Consider the following 27,353-nt stretch of genomic DNA (forward strand, 5'->3'; position numbering starts at 1 on the left):
TTCATCTAACCATCTGATTTAATTACGTTCCTCTATCCGTAACTTAGCATATTTTTTTTAAATCATTTTCGAATTCAACTTTCTTTTTTTTTGTGCAGAAATAAAAGGTAAGTTATTTTTATCGGGGGGGGGGCGTGGTCAGACGGTGTATGTATGTGCGTGCCCGTGCACGTGGTGCAAGTCTCTCTCTCGCTCTCTTTCTCTCTGCCTCTCTCTTTATCTCTGTCCTGCTGTCAGAATACTTGATAGAAAGTCCAAACAGTGGGAACGACAAGAAGAATCTCCAAGCAGGAGAAACTTTCGGGCACTTAAGTATTAAACGCCACCTGCACGTCCACCTACTTGGAGATGCTCTGAGGGGATCAGCATTTTTGCAAGCTCACTTTCAGAAGGTATGGACATCACATCCTGTACGTATTTAAATCACTAAATCGTGTGATTGGTGAAAATGTTCACGAATGGTGGCAAGAAATTAATTTCCATGTGTGGCGGGTAACTGTTGAGAATATTTGGCAAATATTTGTTTAAATTGGAGGAACTGTTGAAAATACAGGTTCAAAAATGTATTAAATAAAATGAAGATATAAATACACAAATATTAATACATACTGTATTTCTAAAATATACATTTTACAGAATACAAACTAAAGGTTTCTCAAAGTTTATACGTATATTAAATATGTTAATATTTGACCGAAAAACAGTTTTTCTGTCATTTGAATGAAATGACCGTTTTATAATTACAAAAATACAACCTGTATTAAATAAAATCACAGAAAAATGGCCTACGTAAAATGTGAGTCTGAATGATTAATTTTATTTGCATAATACTTTCTGCTAAGAATATTTTATGTATCTCGAAAAATACTGTTTACTCTTTATATAAAGAAATTTTTTCAAAAAGAAAATAATGCACAAAATCTTTACAAAAAATGCGTTAGTATTGTAAATATAATTATAATAATATTATAGTAATAGTGTTATCTGTTAATTATGTTCAACAATTGCACTTTTTAATTTAATGAGAATGTAATAAATAAATGAGAAAAACAAGATATTGAATAATAACATTGCGATATAGGAATTAACCATTTGTGTGTAATTTCTTTACTAATGTTAATTTTTCATTTGATCATCAAAAATCTTGTCAAGCTCGTTGCACGTTGGTTAATTTCCACGATTTAATTGCGTGCATGTTGCCTTGCAGACATGCAGCGCAGGCCGGTGTGCGCGGGCTGCCGCAGGCCGATCTCAGACAAGTTCCTGCTGCGGGTGGCGGGCGGCCTTCGGCATGAGGCGTGTGCGCGCTGCTCGGCGTGCGGGGACGCGCTGCGGGATTCCTGCTTCGTGCGGGAGAAGCGACTCTACTGCAAGCGGGACTATGCTAAGTAAGTAACTCCGATCCCTCATAACATTGTCACTTACGTGCAGGATGCACTCACCATCCAAAAGATAAGCAAAATAGAATCATAATATCCAAACTTTGCGTTGGTGTTTTTTTTTTGCCCCCAAATTGAAGTTGACCTCCACAAAACTTGAACAAGGTGACTGAGGGTGAGAGGTGTGATACAAACGCGCACACACACACAAGCAGGAGTGGAGCTCAAATGGCACATTGTCAAAATGTGTTAAAATCGCAAGGTCCATTGGCCCGGTAATGACAAGCTGGGGGCCAACATATGGTAAAGAGGTAACCCCCTCCCTCCCCCGCCCCTCCCATCACCTATCTTCTTACTCCTTCCTAATCACCTTCTCCTCATCCTAGCGAATGTCATATACTTACATTAACTTATTTTGGCGGACAGCGAGCGTCACGAGCTTCTGGCATCCGAAGCGTCGTGGCATCTGGAAGGCCGCTCTCGCCGCGGCCCTTGTGTGACGCTATGGGACGACACCCAGCCAACCGTGAAATATCTGACCTGACCAATTAGCGGGAGTCCTGCTGCCAAAGCTCCGCCTCTGAGATTTCAAGTCTCCCGTCCACGTATACTGACCCCTCCACGCCTCGATTTATTTTACATTACAGAAATCTCACGGCACAAACAACCATCACAAAATGAAAACAAAAATCATTACCAATGCCCATTCATTAATTTTGGCCATACCAAGCAGCACGTTGAGCTTGGATGGCACGCCGGTCCTATCGGTCACATGACTGGCAGTGTCCTTGACCCTTAAGATCTGTATCTGACAAACACAGAGTCCTGCTTCACTTGATCCAGAAACCGGATCCGCTTCTGTACGTGTCCACTAGAGCGCACCAATCTAAGCTCGTATTTTTCGCATGGGCAACATTACAGCTTGTCTGCATGTTAATCGATACTAAACTTTTTGGGGCTTTTTAGCCAAGTTTTTAAAATTTTCCTGTAGGCTAGATGATCAATCAGAATATGACTGTCGTCACGTTTTTTCTTGGAAAATCTTGGTAATATAAATGCTGGGTAGAAATAATATAAATAACCAGCTCTCATTGGACCAGTTTTATGAGTGTTGTCTTCCCTCATTATCTACGTTGTTAATTGCATCGTCGCGTCATAGAAACATTCCAAGCATTTTCTCAGCCGACTTCATTGATCCCCAACGTTCAGGAATGCGAGCGAACGGCATGCCGGCCAAATTAAAGTGCACGCGGCCTCGGGGCAGACGACCCACATGGGACCTTATTTGACCCTGAGGAGGCTTCATTGTTTCCCCCGGCAACCGCTCAGCAAGAGTCAGAGGAATGTAAAAGGACGTCGACCTTTTGACAAGGATGTAGCGGCACCTTTGCTTGTTAAAAGTCGTGATAGCTATCGTACGTTTTCTGATTGTAGTTAGCGGTGGTGTCCAATTGCACTGCATTTAAATGAATATATATTATTTATATATTTTACAAAAGGAAAACCTGACAACATGCCATCAAACAAATTATCCCAAAATTGTAGTTTTCTACCCCCCTCCGCTTACGTTCGAGACCACCAAAGCAATATGTGAAAGGACTTTACAGTGAAGTGTAAAGAGCTGTCAGTTTCTCATGTCCACTCCAGAATGATGACGCATCATCTGGCATGACAGCCCCAAGATGGGTCGGTGCCAGTCGTGGGACAATAGCCCCGCTGCTTGAGTGTTTTGGGAGGGTGGGGTGGAGGGGAGCTCTGTCTTTGTCCCACCCTGGTTGAGCAGACTCAGGGATAATTCCACGGATAATTCCAAGGACCGGCGGCCCAGTCTCTCCCGCCGGGATTTCTGATTCCCCCCCTCCGCCTGGAGCCATGGCCCGCCGTGAGCCTTTTCTGGACGCTCCCCAGGGGCCCGGCCGCCGACATGGCAGCCGGAGCCACGGCAACCGTGTCACGGTGTGGCTAAGCCCACGCCGCTCCCGGTTGCCAGGCGCTAAGACGCACACCCGTCATGCTGGGGGTATGCGTCTGAGCGGCTGGAGTGGGAGGAGGAGATGGAGGAGGAACCGGGGATCAAGTCAGTGAGACGGTTAGAGGCCGGGAGACTTTCGGAGTGACAGACAACTCAGCAACATTCCCTGGGAATTTAGAACTGATTTTGTGTTAAGGCACTCCACTTCAAGTTTACAATCAAAACAAACAATGACATCATCTGTGTTCAAAACAACCACCTAGCTTAGTTTTTCAATACGTTAGCTCATTGCTAACGCTAAATAGTGCTCTAACACTTTTAGCAATGGATTGGATATAAATGGTGCAGCAAAATATGTAGACAGATCATTTTCTTCATTTTTTTTTGCGAAGAACAATTCATATCAGTGCCGTACAGAAGAGCTAAGAGGAGTTTAATTGTATTTAATTACATTATGATATGGATGGATGTTTTTGTAAATTGCTTTGTCACGTTTCTTTCCTTCTCACCAGGCTGTTTGCAGTACGCTGCGGGGGCTGTACCGAGAACATCTCCCGCTCGGAGCTGGTGCTGCGTGCCGGGCCCGTCGTCTTCCACCTGCGTTGTTTCACCTGCAGCGTGTGTTCCACCCCGCTGAGGACCGGAGACCTCTGCGTAGTCAGGGAGGGCCGGCTTGTGTGCGCCAGGGAAGACTACCACCAGCGAGTGGCCACCCCGACTTCATCTGACACAGGTGGGAGCTCATGATTGTCTTTCAGATGTTTGGTAAGGTTCTTCAAGGAACCCCTTCCAGGATCGAATGTTTGAATATTCGTTTAGATAAAAGTGACGTGGAAGAGGAGGTGGAGGAAGACAACTCGAGGAGGGTCACAAGCAGACGAGTCCGATCCAACGAGCAAGAAAGTAAACGTCCTAAAAGACCTCGCACGATTTTGACAACCCAGCAAAGACGACTCTTCAAAGCTTCCTTTGAGGTTTCATCCAAGCCTTGTCGAAAGGTAAAATCCCGATTCTTCCGATTGTTTTAAAGTTTGACTTTACAATTGCTCCACCTTGTACAACCTTGACATGACTTGTTTTGTTTTTCCTCTCTTTTTAAAATCATTATTTCATGAATCCAAATTAAAGGTACGGGAGACCTTGGCAGCAGACACTGGCCTTACTGTCCGGGTTGTGCAAGTCTGGTTCCAGAACCAAAGAGCCAAGGTAACACACACACACACACACACACACACACACACACACACACACACACACACAATAAGAAAATCTCTTTCGGCACGGTGCCGTCTGCCAAAGGTGAAATCAGCCCGGTTATCTCGAACCCGATGACATGTCAGCGCACGGCGATGAAACTTCATATTTCCTCACAAAGTGGACTCGTGTGCTTCACTCCTAAAGCACTGAGAGATGTCTTCATCATCGAATAAATATATTTTTTTTTATTTAGATGAAGAAACTGGCCAGGAGGCAACAGCAGCAAGAATTTGAACAGCCGACTCAGGATGAGCAAGAGGAGCCATCACAACACAAAGGTATTATGCAGCAAATTGCAAATTTCTCCATTGTGAAATTTCCCTTTTGCTCCACAGCGCCCCCCAATGGCGTGCCTACATCCCAGCTGGATCATCTGGGCTCTTCCTACTCTCACATCCAGCAGCAGCAGATGGGATTCACAAGGGTGGAACAGCAAGACTTTGACATGGACCCCTTCGGACAGGGCCTGACCCCGCCTCAGATGCCAGGAGATCACATGCACCCCTACGGTAAAACGCAAAACTCACAATTTCTGCTCATGAAATTCAAAAGTGTTTTCACGTCCAGGTTTGAATGCGGTCTACGGCGACGTAGTGGACGGCGACTGCTTGTCTCTGGTGGACACCTCGTCCCTCCTTTCTCCCATCGACTGCCTCTACTCCATGCAGGACTCTTACTTCACCTCCTGAGGGACGATCCTCATCCTCTCGGTATTTATCCGCCCGCACTCAGCACAGAACGTGGCAGTGGACAAACAGGTGCGCAAATGGTTGGACTTCAGCTCTGTCGTGATTTGACGGACATTTTTACCATCTCTAAAAATCCTTGAACGCCTCATGACGAGATTACAATGAAGGACTGTTTGAATGTGTATTTATTCTTGTAGGTTGTGCTCATTTTTTTTAAATATTCAATAAATAATGGCTGAAGGACGCCATTTTCTTCTTTCATTCCCCGTGACCCGGGAGATACGAAGACCCCTGGCTTCCTTGCCCTGGCCGTGAACCCTCTCCTGGAACCCGTCTCATGTTTCCCCCGCTATGAAACGAGACCTCGGCGATCAGAGAGCGCAAGTCAATGGTTAGGAACAATCTAAGTGTCTGTCAGCGTGCTGTGCTTCTGCCAAGAGAGCCAAACAAGTGTGCAGTAGAGTGTGTAGTGGGGCCCCCCTGCTCTTTTGTGTCTGCGTGCGCTCCCGGCGTCTGGAACTCAAGTATCATGATGTCGCTTTATTTATTTTTTTTAACTAAAAGCAGGGGTTCTCCAAATCTTTGGTCCAGGGACAATATTTTTTTCCAGGCACCACCATGTCACACAAACAGTTAAATATACACAAAAACAGCGAATAGGTGAATTTTTCAGCAAACAGCACAAGTTCAGCTAAATTTGAAAATAGGCAAATTTGTGAATGCCTTGAATTAGATTACGGGATGGGAGCCAAAGTCGAATATAAAGGAGGAGAGCCAAGGTGGTCACCTCCCTTCCTGCACACACACACACACGCAGTTGCCATGCAGTGATGGTGACGGGTTTGGGAACAACACTCGAGTTGCGATCATACGGTCACAGCTTGTGACGATAACCTCGTTATTATGCTCGAGGTAGTTGACAGTTTCCTGTCAGCGGTCCGGTTATTTATTGCAGCGTCCGTGCCAAGAAGCAGGCCACACACACACGCACACACACACACACACACACACACACACACACACACACACACACACACACACACACACACACACACACACACACACACACACACACACACACACACACATCCTTTTAAATGCAATAATTGGCTTCATGCTGTTGCAGTGCCAGCACGGATGAATACGCTGTGTTGAAGATTCGTTGTCATCGGCCATTTACAGCACTTCATGGTATTTTCCTCCATATATTTAATAATTCACCAATTGCATTATTTTTTAAGGCTAGAAATATTGATGCTTTTGTGCTCTTTCTGTAACACTCTATGATGCCAGTAGATGTCACTAAAGACACGACCAGTAGAAAAGTAGTAAATGGAGGTTTCTTGAATTGGATTCTTTTATTGAATTGAATTATTATATGCATGTCCCAATGTTTGCCACGAGAGGGCGGCATTGTGCTTTGAATCTGCCCTGCTGCTTCTACCAAGTTGCTAATTTATGGCAGTTACACCTTTCGATTTGGCTCCTAAATTTGTTGAACATTTTTAAGGGGGCATCAATTACTTTTTTTTTTTTTGCCTAGTTCCTATCCCCAGCGAATTATGATCATATTTCCTTTCATATTGTCACCAATGGTGATAAACATCATTTCTTCTTTGACCTGCAACTGTGTTAGTCACGAGTCGTCGCTGAACTTTCAGCAGAACTTCAACACTCATTAATGTGCATTTCCTGGCAGACAGGAAGCCCACCACTCCAACAGAACAATTTAGTACATTTGTGCCAATCAGATCAAATTCTTTTCACGAGGTGTCACACCCTTGAGCAACATAGTCTGGATATTGAGTGACGATTGCATTGCATATCTCGGATTATGAGTATTTGTTTATGTGTATTGAAAACAAGCAATTAGCTTTTCCTTAGTAAAGCTACCAAATGCTAACATAAAATGCAAATCTAAGTAAAGCAGACAAATGTATAATAGACATAAAATGAACAAATAGCTTTCTGTAGGTGTAAAAAGCAGGATTGCAGAGGTTGACAAGACCCTCTAAAACAAAACAAAAATATTTACTCGTCCTAAAAGGATTACAAATTTCTGTCTGTGCAGGATTAAACAGCAAGTAAGCACTATAACTAAACCAGCACGAATTGAAGTAAAAAAAAAATATATATATATATACTCAGGTTATTCTTCATTCTTCCAATTCACTGGCCAGTCTTGTCGCTTCATTTCGTCGACCTGAAAAGATGATTACAATCTGTTTTCAAACTGTTGCAATGTGTCTGTATGTGCATGGCAACTTACTTTTCCTGCTTTTTATCCAACTAAGACACATGCAGCAGCTGCAACAAAATGTGATGACTCCGCAGGCCACGACAACCAACACAAATTTATAGCCTGAGGAAGTAATGATAGTAATTGTTATGCCAACAATAACAATTGAAAAATACATATATCATAACAATGATCAGCCCACCCGCACAGATGGGCCTCGGGCCTCTCCAACGGGCCGACGACCTGCAGGTGACTTCCCCCGATCCGATCTTCAGGAAGCCAGGGTGACATGTGACCTGACACGAGGAGTTGACTGTTTGGTTTCCTTCTCCACAGCGGAGGTATCCGTTCGGGTGAAACAGAGGCGGGCATTCCACGGCTGGGGGCACAGAAACTAAACAGCGATATAATTCAGTCGAAAACTTCGGATGACCTTGAAAGCTAAAAAAAGTGAGCTACTGGCTTACCTGTTTGGCAGACATCTTCTTCAAGCTCATGCAGGCAGGTGACGTTATTGACGGCCTCCTGGCATCTTCTTCTTCCACATATAGTCGCATTACATTGAGCTGTCATGGAATATAATATAATAAATACAATAAAATATAATACTCAAAATATGTCATGATAAAAAAACAAATAATCATGATTAATTATGGGATTCCATAAAGATTCCATAACTCAAATGACCTTGATAGCACACCGCATATTTCCTGTGTCTGCACTTCTCGTCGTTCCATTTCCCTCGATTGGCTCCGGCGTTGACATAGAGCTCCACGCAAACAGGCCAGCTTCGGTTATTGTTTGGCTCGTTCTCCGCCCACGACTCCTCGCCGACCCATGTGCTGTTATTCCCAATCCAGATCCAGTTCCCGTCCTTCTGCAGTCTGGTGATCCCCAGCCAATAGTACGGGCTGTGGTTCTTATTCGGCAAAAAGGAGACCAGAGCGGCGTTCTCGTCCTGGCTCTGGACCACCACCATGTCTGTGTAGTACGTCTGGCACCACTCTCGGGCCTGGGTCCACGTCATGGTGATGTTGGAGTAGTGATACGTCCAGCCCGAGCTGACCCCTGCTAGGGATCCACCTGATAGGAACGTGACAGCAAAAATGATGCTAATCCATGTTAATATTATATTTAGACACATATTTAGTCCCTATGCCACTGTTTGAGTACCCACCAAGAAGCAGCACCAGTGTCCACTTCATTTTCAGCAACCTGAAAAGCAGAACAAAATCAATGATCATAATTTATCCCTGATTACAGAGAGATCGTTCACCCACCTGCAAAAAAGAGAGTGGTGGTCAGTTGAGGGGAGTTCCGTGTCAAGCTCTTATAGGAACTCAGGACAATCCCTGGATGTTTCCACACAGAGTGAATCCAAGTGATGATTGATGGTCACAAAATTACAGTCAACTCTGAATTGTGCTTGCCTTTCAAATGCTTAACAAAAAAAAAATTTGGGATATTATGTCATGTCACTGGTTATCATTGTGTTGGCATGTGTCTGTGTGGCAAATACCGTAAAAGGTTCAACGATAGTTTGTGGTTACATAAATCCGCTGATTAATGATAGTATCACCCTCAGAGTGCCCTCACATCTATTTTTCCTCCAAAGTGCAGATGGACGACAACATCATGTAGAAATGACCTTCCACTCAAAGGTTAATAATAATGGATTATCTTATCTGAAAATGACTTCCTCTGCTTCTGACCAATTTTGACAGTAACAAGAAAAACACGAATAGGAATGTCCCGCTCGAACTCAGCCGTTGAATGCAACAAAAGTAAAAATGTCCAAATTGTGGCCAAAGCATGAAAAGATTCAATAAAATATGTCTAAAAATGCTATAATTTGCTATAATTAGTACTTTCCCTCAATTGGTGATAACTAATAATTTCATTGACTCTCAATGAATAAAATATAGTGACAACATTTACTTTCGTTCACATTTTTATTTTATTACTCAGTGAATTTACAAAATAGCATACATATGTCATAATATAAAAAATAATAATAATAATAATAATTAGAGCACAGTAAGAGAGTTTTTGACAATGAAAGAACATTCCAAATGTGACAATAAATAATATCACATATTACATAAATATACTAAATTACTCACAGCTTTTTAAGAACATGGCAGCATACTATTTTATATGACATCACACTTCCGGCGTGTTCCTAAAGGTGTCGAACAATGTGCTCAATACAAAACTCCCTTTGGGAGGAAATACATGTCAGCGACATGGCAAGACGCACAACACATTTTTTTTTTTTTTCAAATTCAGCTTTTCCAATGATCTCATGGTGGTGATGTTCCGGTCCTATATGAGGCTGTCAATGCTGTTTTTGTACCTCTGAGGAGGGTCTTCAATGTCTGAGTTGCTGTAAGACAAAAGATGAGATATGAGCTCAAAATCATTTAGACGCCATCGATTGCTTTGATACTATAAAGTCGATTTTTTTTACCTGCTCAGCTCAAACTTATTTGCTTTCCTCCTCCTCATCCGTCTGAGGAGCCACATGACCAGAGAGAGCGTCGACAAGGACACGGCGCCACCTATCGCTGCACCAGCCGTAATGGCCCCCAACTCGGATGTGACCTCTGCAGAAACGGTTTTGACAATTCGTTAACCAATTGAAACAATTTGAATATTTTCATGCAACCTGGTCCACTTTGATACCTGTGCATGTTGGAGGTTGGACGTTCCACTCGCCCGAGTGGGTGCACGCCATGCTGACTGCGCCTTGGAGCTCGTGGCCTTCATGGCAGCTGAATGTGCAGACTGTGTCGTGAGGGTAGGGGGTCCAGGATGGGGAGAGGGATAGGCTGCAGTTCATATGACCTCTTTTGGGAACTTCGGGGGCAGGGCACGTGATTGCTGCAGATAGGGAGGTGAAGAAGAAGACATGTTAGAAAAAGGGTACCTTCATTTTAGAAGTTTTTTTGCATGTGCAAAATTATATGATTTCTATCTAATTATAAAGTTGCAATGATTAATAATGAATCAACAAAAACATCTATTATAATTATTATTTTTGATAATCAATTATTCATTTAGATACATATTTAATTAAAATGACATTTTTTTATTTTAATTTGAAATTGTCAAAAATTACGACAAACTATTGAATGACTATAATAATTTCTAGCTGCAGTTTAAGCAGCATCTATTTCGCTTACCTTCACATCGAGGCATCATGTCGCTCCACCTCGCAGCCGACGTGCACGTCAGACTTCCCGGCCCTTCCATCCGATAGCCGAGGTTGCAGTTGAATGTGCAGCTTTTGCCGTAACTGAACCTTGTATCTGGATCATCTCCACAGCTGACTGTGCCGTTATCCAAGTGGAGAAGAGCTGGACATTGGACAGCTGCAGAGCATCAACAACAAAAAAAAGAACAGGAAATCAGCACTCTGGAATATGGGAAATAAAATTTGGTTGTTTGTGGATTTTCCGCTCACCTTCACATGTTGGAGGTGGATGCGACCAGTTTTTGGTGGCGGTGCACCTTAAGGGTTCCGGCCTGCTGAGTTTGTAACCTTCCTCGCAGGAGTAGCGACACAGCGAGTCAAAGGTATAGTTGCCATACTTGTCAGTGCAGACCATGCTGGCTTTGGGAGGGAGGGTCAGCTCGCTTTTGTTGCACTGAACCACTGAAACAAAAATCAACACAATTTATAGATATTTTTTTTATATTGGTGCTTCACAAAATCATCACAAAATAAATCCTTACCATGCTCACACTTGTCTCCATAGAAACCTTTGAAGCACTGGCACCGGTGGCTGTTTATGGTTTCCACACATTCTCCGTGGACGCAGGAGTCTTTTTGGCAAGCAGCTGTGACGAGATGAAAAATATTGAATATTCACTTTTTTCTTTTTTTCTTTTTTTTTAAAGCAGTTCCCTCCGCTCACCTGTGTAGCACAGAGCCGTTTTCTTCTTCCTGCACCTTTCGTCGTTCCACTTCCCGGGTTGCGAATCCCTCTTGATGTACATCTCCACGCAATCCTCGCTCTCGCCGAGAATCTTGCCGTTCAAGCCGTTGTTGGGCTCGCCCTGCGCCCAGTTGGTGGCCTCGGCCGTGAGGGTTTTGTTGGTGCCCACCCAGGTCCAGGTGCCGTTGATCTTCCGGATGCCGATCCAGTAGTAGGTGGGCTTTCTGGGCAGCCAGCTGTTGAGATGACCAATCTCATCCTGGTTTTGAATGGCCACCATGTCGGTGTAGTGTTCCCGGCACCACGCTCGGGCTTGCTCCCAGTCCATCGTGTTGTTGGAGTAGAAGTAGGACCAGGAATCGACTTGCATGCAAAGCACTGCGAATGGAGGGACATAATCAGATCTTAGAACAACTTATTAAAAAAAAGCAAAATGGTCTAGCTCTATTGAAGATTGCACCTACTTGAGAAAATAAAAGCCAAGGTGATCCACGAGCTGGACATGTTGGATGCACGGCTCTGAGGTAATCCATTGAAAAATTCCTAAAAAAAAACAAAAGCAAAGATGAAGTGAGTTAAATTCCAGCATTCTGCTGCTTTCTCATGCATGAAAATATCCACACTTACCATTTTAAGTGATGTATAGCGCGAGTCTATCGGCCTTTTGTGTTAAGTTTCAGTGAGTGAGATGATTGTGTCTGAAACATGCTAAGCCGCCTGCTTTTAAAGCCCCTCGCCCGCGTGGTCCAGCTTTCCGGGAAGCTGTCGTCAGCCTTTTGGTGGAAATTCCCACCCCCTTCCAGCCACTTCTGCCCAATCCACACTGAAAAAAATTCCAAAGGGTGGTTGTGTGTGTGTTGGGGGGCTTTCAATGTGTCTGGCGGAAGCACCCGTTGAATGGATTATTTTTATTTGCCTAATGATTACCAGAAATATTTGATTGTTTTATTTATTGACTGTTTTTATTTATAGTGATTTTTACAACATCCTTGAAAATGGCATATTTTAAACTGTTCATACAAACATGTTTTATATATATATATATATAAAATCTATTTGTTTTAAAATAATTAATTAATAAAATTAATTATATAGTCAACTGTTCATACAAAAATTTTATATATACACATATATGAATATAATATATTTATATATGTTTATATATGTATATATATATATATATGAAAGTCTTGCTGCTGATTTATTCCTGGAAGATGCACGAAAGGAACGTGCTTAAGTGTCAGGGGAAATACACAGACTAGCATTTACCTCTTTAACAATCAAGAGTGACATGTAAAAAGTGACAAGAAAGGAAAGGCAACACAATTCCATGTTGGCCACTACAAAGAATTTCCTGATATTTTAACAAGGGTCTTGGGATTGGGAAATGTGAAGGCCGGGAGCCAAGGCGCCTGCTGGCCGGCCGCCTGCCTTTCCAGAAGTGACGGTGCATTTCCTTCCTGGCTGACCCCAAAGTTTGCATGTTGTTGACACCTCTTCACCTTCACCCTTTCCTTTGAAAAATAATACAACAGCGTTTTATGGGCCCCAGGGAGGAATTGACTTTTTTTTTTTTTGGTGGCCTATGATGGAACTTCCAAAACAAGTGATTTTTATATTTGTTCTCTTGTCTTTGTGACGACCACATTTGCAGTGATGCCTTGAGATAGCAACACTTTATTTCAGTTCCACCTTTGGCCAGGTGAGGGCGCAATTATGGGGATGCAACTATTTAGAAGTGGAAAAAAGCGGCTGTCTCTTTAAGACCGGAAGTTGGAGTTAAAGTCCTTATTAGGCGCTTCCGGAACACTTGTCTATGGTTTCAACCGAAAGTAAGCATGTCGGAGTCCCTGGCCGCAATCCCCGATGCGGAGATTGATCCAGATGGTACCTTCAAGTATATTTTAGTTCAAGTGAAAGTGAAAAACGGCGATGTCTCCAAAAACATTGTTCGTGGTACAAAAAGTGCCGAGTATCACAGTAAGTCAACAGAAATGTCGCACATGTGCAGAAGTGTCAAATAGTGCATCTCTGGTAAACAATGACACGTTTAATCATCAAAAGCTTGTATTCTTTTCAGGAAAGACAACAGTTTGAGTAGTTTATGCTAAAAAAAATAGATTACTAATGTAATTGTAGAGTGGGCTATTTTGAGCCGATCTTTTATCTGACCCACTCATGATGTACTATGAATTATTTGCAGACCATATTTTTGAGAAGGTCAAGCCAGCTATGGAGGCCTTGGGCTTGGAGTGTCACTGCCTCGGTGGAGGGAAGATCGAGCACAAGAGTCAAGAGAAAAAAATAAGGGTGTTCGGAGAGTCCACTGTAAGACATTTATTAATACAAATTTGACTATGTACAGTTTTTGGCCTCTAGGTGTTTCTTGAATACATTTTGAGAGGAATAATCAACAAATGTACCTACAAATGTTCAGTTTTCATACATTACAGGTAAATAGAATGGCCAAACAAACAAAAAAAAGAAGCATATAGTTGTACCAGATCGCATTAGCTGTACCTTCATCGCTAAACTTAATACTATGATCTATTTATATACATACAGTCTTGTTCTTTTTTGTTTTCAGGGTTTTGGTAAAGCAGACCATTCAATTTCAGTGGAGAAGTTGAAGAGCGTCTTCAGCGACTACGAGATCACCTGGAGTGACGACAAAAAATAAGTTAATTTCTTTACATTTGCCACTATTTAAAAAGCTAAGAGTCAAACTATGTATTTGTTTTTTTTTTATGTCATAAATACACCCAAGCACAATTATTATGTCAGTGCAGGAATTATTTATGTTGTTAAGGAATGGAGAGATGAGCAAGCCTTACTCAGAAATAGAATGACTCGCCCATAATTTTACTTTTTAATTGACTATAATTCAAGAGTTTTTAATCAATCACAATCGGTGGCTGAGTGCCAAGCGTAAAGTCCATACAGGAAGGAGTGAGACATTCGGACTCACAGACACATCCTGTAATTGAGAGGAAATGTTTCATTTTATTATCCAAAACCCAGAAGGCAAAGAGAAACTTTCGCTTCTTATCGTGATAAAACATTTATTTTGTGAGCTGTGTTCATGGCCGTTGTTAATGCTCTTGCTTGACTGCCAAAATAAATTGAAGCAGGGAAAGTGAAACCTTGGGCGGAAAACAAAACCGACTCTTTGTTTTATCTGTGCTTGTGGATAATTTTATTCATCCAGTTTCATTTCTTTCTCGGGGTGTCGAAATGATCCCAGCTGCTCTGTTGTGTTTGTTTTTTATTTATTTCAGCTGTTTTTGCAGAATGATAGGAAATAGTGCATTTAATCATGCATACAAACAAATTGCACATTCATTGCCCTTATTTTTTTTTTTTTATTGTATCTTTTTGAGCATTTAAGTAATTCCTTCCCTGGGATTAAAATATAGCAGCCAGTGAGTGTAATTCACTAACGTTATTGATTTTTTTTGGACGAGATAATCACCACTATATCCTCTTCCTGGTGTTTTTGTACATTGAGTTGACTTAAGTTCCCAAAGGTGCAAGTCGGCGCTTAAGTACTGGAGCCATTTTTATCATCACCTTCATTGTTTTGCCATGAATCAACCTTGAAGAGGATTCGGATGCCTCATCAACTTGAACAGCGAAGGCGACATGTATGCTGGCAACACAGCTAATTACCCTGTGGCCTTGAATGGAGAAAAACAAAAGGCTGTCTTCCTTCCAGGTTGCATCCTTAAACCGGGGCCAGTTTCCTGTGAACCGGTAAACTTTCCGTTACACTCCAAACAGGCAAGTAAGGGAAAGTCGGAGACCCAGCCCCCTTCTCGGAAAACTTATCTGCTCCATTCTGAGGTGGGGAAGTATTGTCATAAGGGCGAGTCCATGATGGGCAATTAATATTTGCCAGGTATCATTTTCCTTCAAGTGTATAAAATCGCTTTAAAATTGTGCCAAAACAAGCAATAGATGTCAAAAGGCACTTGTGGATTTCATCATTTAGATGACAAATTGGGCTAAATTTAACTTTCCACAAATGAATTCCTTCCTGGCCCGACGACTTCAGACGCCTCCGGTATGCTGCCGGGAAAGTCAGAGCAGTGAAGGTGTGAGTGTTGACTCCTCATTTCTCCATGTCATTAGAGAAACAATAGCTTTCCCACACACTGGGCCCATCAGCTCTTACTCAGCCATCTTCAGACTAAGCTAGAAATTCCTAAATAGACTTGTCCCTGCTTAATGGCTGAGTGACTCTTATTTTATTGTCCTGCTTTTCAGCATCCTCGCCAACAAAGTACAAATGATTAAAATAAGATTGTATTAAGTTTGTATTAAATTCTGTAAATATTACTTTTGACTGATGCTATTTGAAAAGCAATGATTATACATGGTCAAAACTTTTTTGAAGTTTTGCTTGAAACAGAGACGCAAATATTCTTTCTTAGATGCAGTTTTTGCACTGATTATTTTTTTTAACAAAACTGTCTCAAAAACCTGACGTGCTAGAATATGAAGAAAATAAATTTATATATCAGCGTCGAATATGCGTAGACATTGAAGAAAATTGAGAAGACAAGAAAAAAGAAAACAAAGTGGCTGTGACATCACATCCGGTTAGAGAGCTCACGCGCGAGACATGAAACGTTTCTCAACAACTTTTGCTATTGCGAAGTAATAAACATGTAGTTGTCAACGTGAAATGAAACAAATTCAACTCGAATAGTGAAGTGACTCATGAGGAAGACGACAGAAGTTCTCCATTAAGTCTGTAAGTACGATAATAACAACAATGCTATGCTAAGGTGCTACATGAAACGCTCAAATTAGCTTAGCCACGTAATTCCCCATGGAGTGAAAGAAAGTACACATGTTGTTGGGCGAACTTTACAAGTTGACTCACTTTTCAAGTGACTCACTTGTTGTTATTGACCCCTTTGTATCGTTTGGACAGCGTGTCCGATCTTCTACGGTCGACTGGTGACATCATGTCCCAGACTAACACCTCACTCCTGGACGAGGTGGCGCAATGGAGCCAGGAAACCTGCCGCCAGGAGCTCAAGGCTGTCCTGCCCAAACTTACCATATCCTTCTCGGTACTTTCTTGTCATCAAACTGTCCATAAAATTGACATTCAAATACAGCTAGCCAGGTTCTTCTACTTGCTGATGACGTCAATATTTTTCACTCTACTGCTGTTATTAAAATCAAAGTGGGAACGTTTTGAATCTATTTGTAATGTGAATTAAATCTTGCTAATATTCATTCACTATTGACGTCTTGCTCTTTCTTTGCTGTGGATTTTCTTTAACTGTGTACACGCTTTACAACACAAATCTGAGGGCTGGGATGATCATATACGTAAGTTATGTTTACTTTTTGCAATCATTCAGTTTGACCAATTTTAATCCTTGGCCCCCTCCCATCTTCCCTTCAGGTGTACTGAAGATAATAACAGACATGTTCCTTCCTCACATTGCTCTGACAGACCTAGAAAATGAATGCTTCTCCAAAATTTTACCAAAGGTAAATGGCATACAGTTGCGATGTTGTCACTGCATAATTCTGGTTAGCTATTCTTGACCATATCTGCAGGCGGTTACCATGTTTGAAAGTATGATGAAAGAACTTTCAATCCAAGTTGGAGGCTTGTCCAGTCAAAAGCCAGAACTGTGTTCATTACTGAGGAACATTCTGAAGGTAGATTACCTCACCTTTATTTTTCAGTCAATGGTTACATTTTTGTGCTTTTAAAAATCTGCTTTGGCACTCTATATTGATGAGACTTTTTTTTCAGTCACTGATGCAGATCATTGATGCAATGTCGACATGTGTGCGTCACATCAGCACATATGATGAGGTCCTGGACCTTATGTCTATCCGCACCTTACCATCATGCATCCTAAAAGTTCTGCGAGACACTTTTCAGCACTGTAAGGTGAGTCTCGTAGAGCTGAACAATTTTGAAAATCGGAGCCATCTTGTTATTGTGTTAACAACAGCAAATAGTTTTGCATTTTGTCGACAGGAGAGCGAGACGGTCTACTGTGGCCGGCTCTCCCTGGTGGCTGACCTTCTGCAAAGCCTATTCAAGGAAGCCTACGCCCTCCACAAGGCCCTATTGGAGCTCCTGGACCGGTTATCCCTTGATAACAATGCCTCTGAAGAGGAAGTGTCTGACGTCGTCATCGGTTGTACCAGTTGAGGAGATGCACTCCTCACGTTTCCTTTGGACTCTTTCCATGATCGAGCTCATTTGCCTTGTAATTTAACATTTTATTTTCATCATGTTCCTCAGTACTACACAGCCTCCTGGACATCTGCTCAGTCATCTCCAACCTGGACATGGCACTGCATGCAAACACGTGGAAGTTCCTCATCAAGTCAGTGGCAGAAAGACTCATAATCTTGACTCAAATGACTGACTAAATAAATAGATAGATAAATAAATGAATAAATAAGTAAATGTAAGTATTAAACAAGGGCCTTAAGACAAATGTACATTTGAAACTATCCTTCCCCTGCTCAGACAGAGCGTGAAGTACCATTCACTGGTGGAGGAACATCTGCACCACGGCGATATCAGCTCCAGCCTGTGCAACAACCTGCTGGCCTCCTTCCACAACTCCGTCGATCTGGCCGAGCAGATAACGCTTGCTCGTCTGCAGGTATCCGAGTGTGTGCTTGGCAATCAGCACAACTGTATTCCACTTATAGAATAATGACTTGCCACTTCCTGTGGTAAGCCCCCTTGCTTGATGTATTTTCTATCACAGAAGCTATTATCAAGTCAAAGGTCAAAGATGTTTTGCTTTTGTGCCCTTTTGTGCGTTTTGCTAGGAGGCAACGCAAAGCGCAGAACACAAACTGTTCCAGAGAACTGCAAAGATGTGCAGATTATTTGCCAACACGTTGGTTCTTTACGTAAAGGTCAGAAAAAAAAACATTGTCGCGTAATCATCTCCAGTTTAGTTTAGAATACTAATTCTCTGCTCTTTTTACAGGAATTCAAATCTTTCTTAACAAGGTCTTGCAGAAACTTTCATCAACTTTACCTCCAGATTATCAGGTACATGCGGTCTGATTTATATTCACAGATTGGAATATTTGTCTTGGAATCTCGGAGCAATGTGGAAATGTGTCACTACTATCTTTCAGTAAATTCCCCCCCAGCTTGTGTGCTCCTGCGTTGCCTCCGCCTCTTTCTGAGGAACTGAACGCGGCAGCCCTCGTTCCCATGGAGGCGCTTCTTTCTCAACTCTTACCTCTTAGGCCTTTTGCCGAAATCGTCTTGCAAGAAGACCTGCGTGAGTTTATCTAAATTCACCAATTCAAGCTGTGTTATTAATACTTTTTTTTCCTTAAATATATTACATAGTCCAAGAAAATAGATATGTTAATTTAAATCTATTTTTTATAATATAATAACATTTTAAATAATGAGCATTTTGAAAGTAAAAAATATTAAATAAAAAATTATAATTATTTTTTTTTACACAGGGTTGAATCGGCAGCATGAGCTTCCTCAGTGTCTTTTGCTGGCTAACGTGTTGGATCAGTTGGCCTCCCAGCCTGAGGAGGTGCTGCAGCTTTGGCACTCTGGCAGTCAGCATTCAGAGGAAACACCCCGGTAATGTTGCCTCATACCGTATTTGTCCTTTCTAAAGGGGCCAAATTGGTTCGTTGCAATAATGTAGATTGATGTTGAGTATGTGTTTCCAGGCTTCCTCTCTACCGAGCCGTCTTCCGTAGTTTCCGACATTGCTACACCGAGCGTAAGCTGCCGGCGCTATTGCCGGGGGTGATGACGAAAGGGCAGGCCCAAGTTTGGGTGTCTCTGCACAGTCACCTGTGCGTTCACCTTTGCGCCAGCGTCGCTGTTCTTTCGCCATTGCACTTCTCTGTTCTGGTGAGTTCTACGAAGCTTGTATTGTAAACTGTATCAAGACTCATAAAAAAATATGAAATGCCTTCAAGAGGATTCTCGCAATAGCACATTTCAAATGAATAGGCCCCAAGTTTCACTTTGAGAGTTTACTGTGAAATGTACTGTTTATTTTTTTTTCCTGACTCTAATCTCCTTTTGGCTCCTGCCAGAGGGATTTCCTCTCATTCAATGTGCAAACGTTTATTTTTTTCTGCTCTCAATTCGTGAAAGCATTTTCTCCCTATGTTTTCAATACACCCACTTTTATCTATATTTTTTCTCTGCATTTTAGGAGCGTTGCTTGTTGGAGGCCACGCTGCAGGCTGACACTCAGACTGCTCTGTTGGCCACGGATGTGTGGTGCTTCACTGTGCGGTGAGGAGGTTCTTTTAGACCTATACTTACACTCAATAGCAAAATGCCAATGTGCTCGCAAACAATGAGTTTTTGTTTTCTGAAAAATTATTTACAAGAGTCCGTCTTAACGCCGTCAATCATGTGACCATATAAAAATCATCAAATATTTATTTGTATTTATCATTTGTACTTTAATGTATATTTGTCTGGTTTGTTGTAGGTACGGAACAGCTGAACTTTGTCTCCATCATGTCCTCCTCATTGCTCATCTGGTGGGTTGCTCAAGGGACACTCAATGAAATCACACCGTTGACATCTGAAAATACACAATTTTTCTAACTTGGTAGCCTTACTTAGCGACCTGAGAGAAGAAGGTTTTAAAAGTTCACTTCCGAGTGTAGTGCAATGCTGTTTGGATGCTAAAATAACTCTAAATCCCATAATCTCTCCGCGGGGTCCCCAGCGGCCCCCCGACTGAGGTGACGATTGATGTAGCCGGAACACCTTTGCCATAATCCCTCAAATTCAAACTCATCTCACACATTTGCTGCCGATCTCAGAACCCTCCCTTTGATTCTTCACACTTCCAACGAGCACCCCTTCTCTTTGCTTTGACCTCCTCAGGTCAAAACTAGTTCGGATGAGTGCTACCAGAAGTCTCACCTGGGCTTGTTGCTTAGACGCATGCTTTTCCTCATGACGCCCAGCCATCAGGTTAGCAGGATCCGCATACAGTAATCCCACTTTTTGGGGGTGAGGAGCATATCTATATATTTGATATATATATTTTTTTTTAAACACAGATGGAATTCTTGACACATTTCCCTACATCTGAGGCTGAAAATCTCCCAGTGTGGCGTCACGTCCTCCTCAGAGCTCTTTCAAATGATGCCCGTCAACGCATGGAAGCAGACATCATCGCTTTAGCACAAAAAGCTTTGAGCGACTGGCAAAGTGGAGGCCACAAACTGGGTCAAGTGGAGAAACTGGTGAGGACAATATTATTGTGAGTCTTAGTCACCTCTCAGGCAGCGTGAGACTGTGTTGTTGTTTCCAGAATGCGGTGCTACAATGCCTCCTTGTGGTGGTTCAAGGAAAGTCACCTCTTGAGGAACCGAGCGCGACATCAGCTTTGAGGATAGTCACACAATTGTGGCAGCGAATGACACCACATCAGGTGAAACACGCAAGCTATTCACAAATATTTCCTGACACTTTTAGGTTCATCCTGAAATTTGACCTGCAAGCTCTAAGTTGTGTTTGTATCTCTTGAATGTGCAGGTGCAGAGCCATCCTGTGTTGCACATCACTCTACACCTGCTTTTGTCAATTACGGCACCTTTAGTGAAAAACATAGATCCGCATGTGATCATTCAGGTGTGTAGATTCAGGATTGATTTTGCGCATATAGTGGAGACTGTGTTATGTAGTTTGTGCGTTTCTGTGTTTCAGGCCCTGGTGTGTGTAGATGCTGTAGTATCTCAAAAGTGTGCAGATGAGTTGCTCCTGGCAGTTCTAGAGTTCCTTTCATCACTGGGGAATATCTTTATTCCTCCTGACCACCAGGTACACACTCCAACCAATCAGAATATGGGATTGAATTCTAGCCAATTTAGATACTGCAATTAACTTGTACTTTTCCGTCCCGCCTCCAGAGTGAAATTGTTCCCAAGTTGAGCAACCTGTTCGGAGCGCTGTTAGCGCAAAGCTCCCCCTGGTTGCTGCATCAGCACGCTTTGGAGGCTTTTGCTCATTTTGCGGCGGTAAAACAACAGCGCCGATAATACTACCAAATTCAACTTCCAACTCATTTATTTACCCACCATCATACCTGCTGATGTTTGAAGGTCACAAACCACGAGGAGATCATTTCCTGCAGTTTAGGTGTGGAAGAAACCAAAAGCAAGGTGGTGAATTTTCTTCGCAAGGTAAGAAAAGTATGTTTGTCAGCGATCGTCTGCAAAAAAGGCTGGATGTGAATGTGGGCGAGTTCTGTTGTAGACCGTTAACACAGTAGAAGAAGCAAAGGAAGCACGGCTAGCAAGAATCGAGGCAGAGAAAATTGTTTTAGAGCAACACAACCAGAGGCTGGACACCCCAAAACAGGTTTCCACCGAACTTTCTGTTCCATCTGTGACTCATTTGGAGGTTAGTTATTTAACTTGCTGTTATTAAATCAATTCTGCATGGTTTTATTTTAGAATGTCAAAGATAATGATGTACTTTTAAAATGTTCCCCTTTATTGCGCAGCCGCAAGCCAAACGGGCTCGGCAGGAGAACGTCGGGGATGAGGAGTACAGCCGCAACATGCGGACAGCTGAAACTGCACTGAGAGCCCTGCATGCGCTTGCTACAGGTAAAACGGCCACACACGAGTCGCCGCCTCCTCCTCCTTCATGGCTGGCATCCAGACTTCAAGAGTTGCAGGTGCTTCTAAATGACATTAGCTCAGCCACATCCCCTAAACAACCCTCTTGACCTGTTATTTGTAGATAGGAAAAGTCATTTCATCTGTATTAAGGCTGCCTGTCTGTTTTTTTTATGTATCAAATGATTAAATTTTTGAATAGAAAATAGATTTTTTTTTTTTAGTTTAAATCTGTGGTAATACTTATGAATGAAAACTGGGATATGCTACTGTTTTATACATCTCCATAGATTTATATCAGTAGGTCAACTGAAAAATTGAAACTGATATAGTTTTACAACACGGTAAACATTTTAATAGGCCCCCCCCCAAAAAAAAGAAATCCGGCTTCTGTACAGTAAACGCTTCGATTTCACCAGCAACTTCCCCAAAAAGCCACTAATAAATTAATCTGATGCATACTCCACATTCATTCAAAGTGCAACAAGTCTTCTGGGCATCAAACCTGACTCGGGGTGGAGCGATCCAGATCTTCACGTGCCCTTAGCAAAGTTGGCACTTTTCCCCCCCCCACCATGTTCTGTCAGCATCATCCATGTCAGTTGGCAAGCAATTAAAAATGGCTTCATTTATGTCCCCCATCCATCTGATCAGCATTGATTCCTTCCAGTTGAATTAACAAAGGCAGGTCAGTCTTCTTGCGTCAAAAAATCTGAATTGGTACATTTAAGGGTTTATTACTTTTTGGGGGTAGTGTTCCAGCGTGGGTTCCTGGTTAATGTCACCCCCAGCCATTTTCATCCTCCCAGTTAAGGTCGTCCCCATCGTCCCAACCTTCTGCTTCAGCCTGTGACACAGAAAGACACATTTTGATTGGCCACTATTTGTTAATGTCCAATCACGTTCTGCCACTGCACATAGACATTCCCGTTAACACCTACTGACAAATTAGAATCTTCTGAGAACCTAAAATGCACGTTTTGACCACTCACCTCAGTCACACTTGTGGCAGCAAACTTGGCAGACAGCGTTGTTGTCGATGTGTCGATAGCAGCATTGTGCAACGTCGACGTGGCGTCACCGCTCCCGCTCAGTATGAGCAGAGCCGAAGAGGACAGCTTAATGTCCGGCACCATGTCCGCAAACAAATCCAGCTCTGGGTCTGCTTCTTGCTGCTTCTTCTTCACCTTGATGGTGAACTCCTCGCCGAGACCTCCCGAGGCCTTGAGGTTCTGCGGTACGGCGGTCTTGGGGTCCACTGAGGCTTGATTAGCAGGTTGTGCCGCTGTGCCTAGTTTGAGGGGTTTGGAAGCTCCCAGTCTTAGTGGCTCAGTGGTTTGTTTTTCAGGGGGTGAAGTAAATACAACCGGTGTTGCGGGAGAAGCCTCGGAGGTGGCGTCAGTGTCCTCAAAATCGTCCCAAGGCTCTTCGGCTTCTCCCGTCTGGTGTAGTCTGGCCGCATCCGAGGACTGGATGAGGATCTGGACCGGCTGGCTCTTTCCATCCTCGGCTTCATCTGGATCGCTCCAATCAGGCCAGTCTTCCCTGCGGCCTTTCGGTGAGTGCGCTGCCTCCTCTGGGCTGGAAGAATCTGCGTCAACGTGCTGGCGGAAGCCATTTAAGGAGAGAAACGTGGGTTTACTGATGCCTGTAAAACAAAGACACCAGCTCGTCATACTGCATAAAACCAGTTTAATTCTTGACAAGTGCGCCGACAGCTAGGTTGTCATACCTGTTGTCGCTTCCAGCGTGTTTCTCGAAATCTCTCTTCTCCCCATTAATTGCTCTGTGTTGCCCTTCAGGTCTTCAGGTGGTCTGGGGAACAAATTCAAAACCTTGGAAGGTTGCTCCATCTGAGGAAAGGAGCCTCCAATGATGTGGACGGGGGACGCTACAAAATCAAAAGAAACTTTCAGCTTCCATAATGGCATCTTAAACTGCGAGCTCTTTGGTCGTGTTGACTTACTTTCCGGCGTGGCCTCTGCTGACCTGCTGAACTTGGGAGTGGATCGTTTAAAGACCTTAGTTCTCTCTCCTCCCACCACCACCTGAGCACCAAGCAAAGGCACCAACACGGCCAGACTCTGCAGCGTCATGGCGACCAGAGCGTCATTGGTGTCTCTCATCCCGAGCAAAACCTTCATTGGGAGGTAAAAAAACATTTCGGTTTTGTTTGTGTGGGGTCGCAGTCACTGTAAAATTGTGTCCTCCCCTACCATACCTGAGGTAGGATCTGAACCTTCAGTTCCTCGTGGGAGAAGAACTGAGCGTAGATGTGGATGTGCGCCAACAACACCATCCGCACGTGCTCCTCGTTGACTCTGAAGAGCTTGAGGAGCTGTGGGATGACGTGCTTGCGGTAAAGAGACACGGACAGCAGGCATTCTTCACCGCTACAGCAATCTGTCCCGGCACACGACAAAAGAAACTTTTAGCAACCGAGTTCCTCAGAGTGTCACGCCCGCCTTGTCTTTTGTCCTACCCTTCTTTGGCTTTAGGAGATGCGGCAGAAAGCTTTTGACCGCCATCGGCTCGGCAAACACCAAGGAGTTGAGGAGTTTGGGGACGAGACGTACAGCTGTCAGCTCTTCAGGGAGGCCTTGGACTCTGTCAAGAAGAAACCTGCACAAACGTAATGCAGATGAATATTTAGTGCAAGACCCTTGATCATGTGGGTTCGATTAAAATATGGAGTAGGCTACACAGAAAAAGTGGAGTTGAGATTTAAATTCCAAACCAGCTAAACACAAATTATAATTTAATCCTTCAAACTGTGCGCCTTACTTGAAGAACTCATTCTTTTCTTCCTCCGTCTTCAGTGTGAGGCTGGTCAGAAAGTTCATCACCTCTAGAAAGTCGTTCCTACGCACAAGAGCAAGCGTGAGGGAGTTTGAGCAAATAAGCGACGGCAGCGCAACCGCGAGCACACCTGAAAAAATCGTGAGTCAGCAAGGAACTGAGGGCGGGTCGACATGAAGGGTCAGAGTTCAGCGGGCCCGCCTGCAGGGTCTTTTTCAGACTATCGGACAGCTCCTGTGACACTGAATGGAAAAAGAGACACAAGTTACGTTTATGAAAAACGTCTTAGCTCAATTTACTCACCGTAATCGTTCAAGAGAGGCAGGAGGGCTTGGAGCATGAAGCCAAACGAGTAACAGTCCCGAGCGTGGGCATGTTTATCTGGAAGCATTTTAAAGCCCTCCACCTAAAAACAACACCTTTCTTTAGGGACACTCCAAAAAAAGTCCTCGGACGGAGGGGTGGGTATGTTTGATATGCTGACCTGCTCCTCTGGTGGAACACAGCTGGCGTCTCTCACGTTCTGAATACTAACAAGAAACTGAGGAAGAGAACATGTGTCATGTATGATGTCAATTTTAGGCCAACATGTTTTTTCCACAAATATGAAGTCGGAGTTACAAGCCACCCTTTCAGGTGCATCATCGTACCTCTGGCGTTGCTTCAGAGAACTTGCAGACTGTCTCCATCCCTCCAAGTTTCCAATGTCCATCTTCACTGACAAACACAGACGAGATGCACACGTTGTTGTGGCTTGACTTCCCCTGGCGGTTCAGGACGGCAGGTAAGCAAATATTGCATTTTTTGTAAGAAGGCTCCTTCATTCGCAGCTGACTCACCCTCTCGTGCAGAAAGACAATTGCCTGCAGGAGGTCGTAGATTCCGGCGCAGATCTCTTCTGGCGAGAGCCCATCCAGCAGCAGCTCCAGAGGCTTGACCCGCTCCGTCACCAGGTGGATGCTGCCGTCCTGCACCGAGCAGGACAGGAAGCGCAGCAGGCAAGGGTGCCTCAGGGTCTTCAGGTGCTGTGGCGGCAGATTCATTTCACAGCATTAAAAACAGGCAACTAACAGCTTTCATTTTTTTTCTTTTCTAAGCCAACATACCTTAGCTGCTTTATTGACCTTATCTTCATTGCCGCGCTTGTGAACAAACACGGATGCGCCTCTTCCGTCCTGGAGCACTGCAGCGAACATGGTGAGACCAAAGGGCAGGCTTAGGAGCGGCTCCTCCGGTGTGAAACTCCGCACGGCGCTGCTCTCGGCGCCCATGGCTGCTCACCTTCCACCGCACTGCACCTGAGGGAGGGAGAGTGCAATGTTACTCACCGGTAGGGGAAATGGCACCTTTAAAATTAGCCTCATGACGTCATGCCCGTAGCAAATCATACACAGTAGTATCTTCATGACAAATAATTACATCAAACACATATAAGAAGTTCTGGTTGAGGTGCATATTCTACCGCGATTGATTATAATATAATTCATAACCTATGCGGTCAGATGAATACTGACTTCATGCATGTTGGGTTAGTTTTTGCAAGTCTTGTAAACACGGCGTGCAAAACCTGTTTATTTTAAAACAGGAAGAAAAAAAAACGAGCAGAAAAACGACATCACAGGAGATTAGGCGCAAAGAACCCATCGATCCACCATTACAGTTGTCACGAATGTCAGACAAGTACATGAAACATTTTCAATTCTACGCGTCATTTACCTGTTTGACTCCACTGGCGGCGAGGAAGATGTTAGCCAGCCTCGCTCGTTGCCTCGTCAACTGGCCATTGCTACGACTCGCCGTGGCCCGGACGGCTTCCAAACCACCATACGTCGGCGTTATGAAACGTAATAATACACACGAGTATTTTAAATGGTCAGGATGTTTTCAAAAACGAAAGGACTCCGAATGGCTTCTGACTATGCTAACGCGCTGTAAACACAGACATTTCCGGTGTTACATGTCAAGTTGCTCCCATGTTATCTTGCTCCCCGTCTCGAGTTACGACTGTTATTGTAAGGCGAGTTGCGCAGTTTTTTGTTTCGCGACTGCCGATTCGTCACAGCGACTTGGAACTTCCCTGATTCCAAAACTGTTAAAATTCTCAATAAAAACGCTGAAGATAACGTCTCGTTTGCATTTCCGACTAGCTGCAAATTCACAGCATTTGGAGTTTTCTTCTTCTTTTTGGTTCAATTTATATTGACTTGTTCATTTTAAAAATAAATGTATTATTGTTTATTTTATTGCACTGCACATTGTTCGTTTTTTGTGTGTTTCAAGAAGTTTAAAGCGGAAGTTAGTGTTGTCTCGTGAGTGAACGATTCGTTCAAAAGAACATTCTTTTTTCCGTTCATATGACCTCAACCAGTAGGTGTCAGTAATACGCATTGAAGCTGGTGCCACTTCGGCGTAAAACAAAACGAAGAAAATGACGTAACT

The 27,353-nt window shown here is 43.3% G+C and overlaps 6 protein-coding genes across 8 annotated transcripts; 3 read left to right on the forward strand and 3 right to left on the reverse strand.

Moving 5' to 3' along the window:
* The first annotated feature begins 1,209 nt into the window (after nt 1-1,209).
* On the forward strand, nt 1,210-5,745 carry lmx1a (LIM homeobox transcription factor 1, alpha). Its single transcript, XM_085928303.1, has 7 exons — nt 1,210-1,388; nt 3,864-4,084; nt 4,171-4,349; nt 4,480-4,557; nt 4,802-4,886; nt 4,944-5,117; nt 5,176-5,745. The coding sequence occupies exons 1-7, from the start codon at nt 1,210-1,212 to the stop codon at nt 5,295-5,297; spliced, it is 1,038 nt and encodes a 345-aa protein (XP_085784429.1). The 3' UTR covers nt 5,298-5,745.
* An 896-nt stretch (nt 5,746-6,641) lies between these two features.
* On the reverse strand, nt 6,642-8,578 carry LOC147047299 (E-selectin). The gene is made up of 5 exons (XM_085928499.1): nt 8,224-8,578; nt 8,004-8,102; nt 7,739-7,930; nt 7,567-7,659; nt 6,642-7,500 (listed from the first exon to the last, which is right to left on the reverse strand). Exons 1-5 carry the CDS (start codon nt 8,561-8,563, stop codon nt 7,454-7,456), a joined length of 771 nt encoding a protein of 256 aa, XP_085784625.1. The 5' UTR covers nt 8,564-8,578; the 3' UTR covers nt 6,642-7,453.
* A 1,054-nt stretch (nt 8,579-9,632) lies between these two features.
* Nucleotides 9,633-11,996, reverse strand: sele (selectin E). Its single transcript, XM_085928439.1, has 8 exons — nt 11,942-11,996; nt 11,457-11,855; nt 11,275-11,379; nt 11,003-11,194; nt 10,722-10,910; nt 10,222-10,419; nt 10,007-10,142; nt 9,633-9,922 (listed from the first exon to the last, which is right to left on the reverse strand). The coding sequence occupies exons 1-8, from the start codon at nt 11,979-11,981 to the stop codon at nt 9,862-9,864; spliced, it is 1,320 nt and encodes a 439-aa protein (XP_085784565.1). The 5' UTR covers nt 11,982-11,996; the 3' UTR covers nt 9,633-9,861.
* Nucleotides 11,997-13,284: 1,288 nt separating this feature from the next.
* LOC147047301 (14 kDa phosphohistidine phosphatase) lies at nt 13,285-14,638 on the forward strand. The gene is made up of 3 exons (XM_085927990.1): nt 13,285-13,457; nt 13,681-13,805; nt 14,065-14,638. Exons 1-3 carry the CDS (start codon nt 13,316-13,318, stop codon nt 14,155-14,157), a joined length of 360 nt encoding a protein of 119 aa, XP_085784116.1. The 5' UTR covers nt 13,285-13,315; the 3' UTR covers nt 14,158-14,638.
* A 1,322-nt stretch (nt 14,639-15,960) lies between these two features.
* On the forward strand, nt 15,961-27,096 carry firrm (fignl1 interacting regulator of recombination and mitosis). 2 transcript variants are annotated; one of them, XR_015067991.1, is made up of 30 exons: nt 15,961-16,233; nt 16,417-16,545; nt 16,783-16,823; nt 16,900-16,988; nt 17,058-17,162; nt 17,260-17,400; nt 17,491-17,653; nt 17,761-17,845; nt 17,992-18,130; nt 18,303-18,392; nt 18,467-18,531; nt 18,621-18,769; nt 18,963-19,092; nt 19,185-19,371; nt 19,682-19,764; nt 19,967-20,018; nt 20,371-20,460; nt 20,550-20,735; nt 20,804-20,923; nt 21,028-21,123; nt 21,199-21,312; nt 21,402-21,509; nt 21,594-21,674; nt 21,748-21,894; nt 21,998-23,673; nt 23,918-24,265; nt 24,346-24,474; nt 24,614-24,747; nt 25,551-25,698; nt 25,766-27,096. XR_015067991.1 is itself a non-coding variant. In XM_085928314.1 (25 exons), the coding sequence occupies exons 2-25, from the start codon at nt 16,451-16,453 to the stop codon at nt 22,223-22,225; spliced, it is 2,784 nt and encodes a 927-aa protein (XP_085784440.1). In that variant the 5' UTR covers nt 15,961-16,233; nt 16,417-16,450; the 3' UTR covers nt 22,226-23,924. The 2 variants fall into 2 exon arrangements, 1 of the variants encoding a protein (XP_085784440.1); XM_085928314.1 differs by lacking the exons at nt 24,346-24,474; nt 24,614-24,747; nt 25,551-25,698; nt 25,766-27,096 and having other exon boundaries at nt 21,998-23,924.
* scyl3 (SCY1-like, kinase-like 3) lies at nt 21,960-26,993 on the reverse strand. Of its 2 annotated transcripts, XM_085928316.1 has the most exons (15): nt 26,631-26,993; nt 26,021-26,212; nt 25,754-25,939; nt 25,565-25,678; nt 25,399-25,455; nt 25,218-25,320; nt 25,045-25,156; nt 24,900-24,977; nt 24,598-24,737; nt 24,337-24,518; nt 24,082-24,253; nt 23,848-24,006; nt 23,108-23,763; nt 22,857-22,962; nt 21,960-22,778 (listed from the first exon to the last, which is right to left on the reverse strand). In XM_085928316.1, the coding sequence occupies exons 2-14, from the start codon at nt 26,183-26,185 to the stop codon at nt 22,897-22,899; spliced, it is 2,190 nt and encodes a 729-aa protein (XP_085784442.1). In that variant the 5' UTR covers nt 26,186-26,212; nt 26,631-26,993; the 3' UTR covers nt 21,960-22,778; nt 22,857-22,896. The 2 variants fall into 2 exon arrangements, with proteins under 2 accessions (XP_085784442.1, XP_085784441.1); XM_085928315.1 differs by having other exon boundaries at nt 21,966-22,962; nt 26,631-26,992.
* Nucleotides 27,097-27,353: the final 257 nt, after the last annotated feature.

Source organism: Syngnathus leptorhynchus, chromosome 13, assembly GCF_054491065.1.
Source record: "Syngnathus leptorhynchus isolate UIUO chromosome 13, UIUO_Slep, whole genome shotgun sequence".
Lineage (NCBI taxonomy): Eukaryota > Metazoa > Chordata > Actinopteri > Syngnathiformes > Syngnathidae > Syngnathus > Syngnathus leptorhynchus.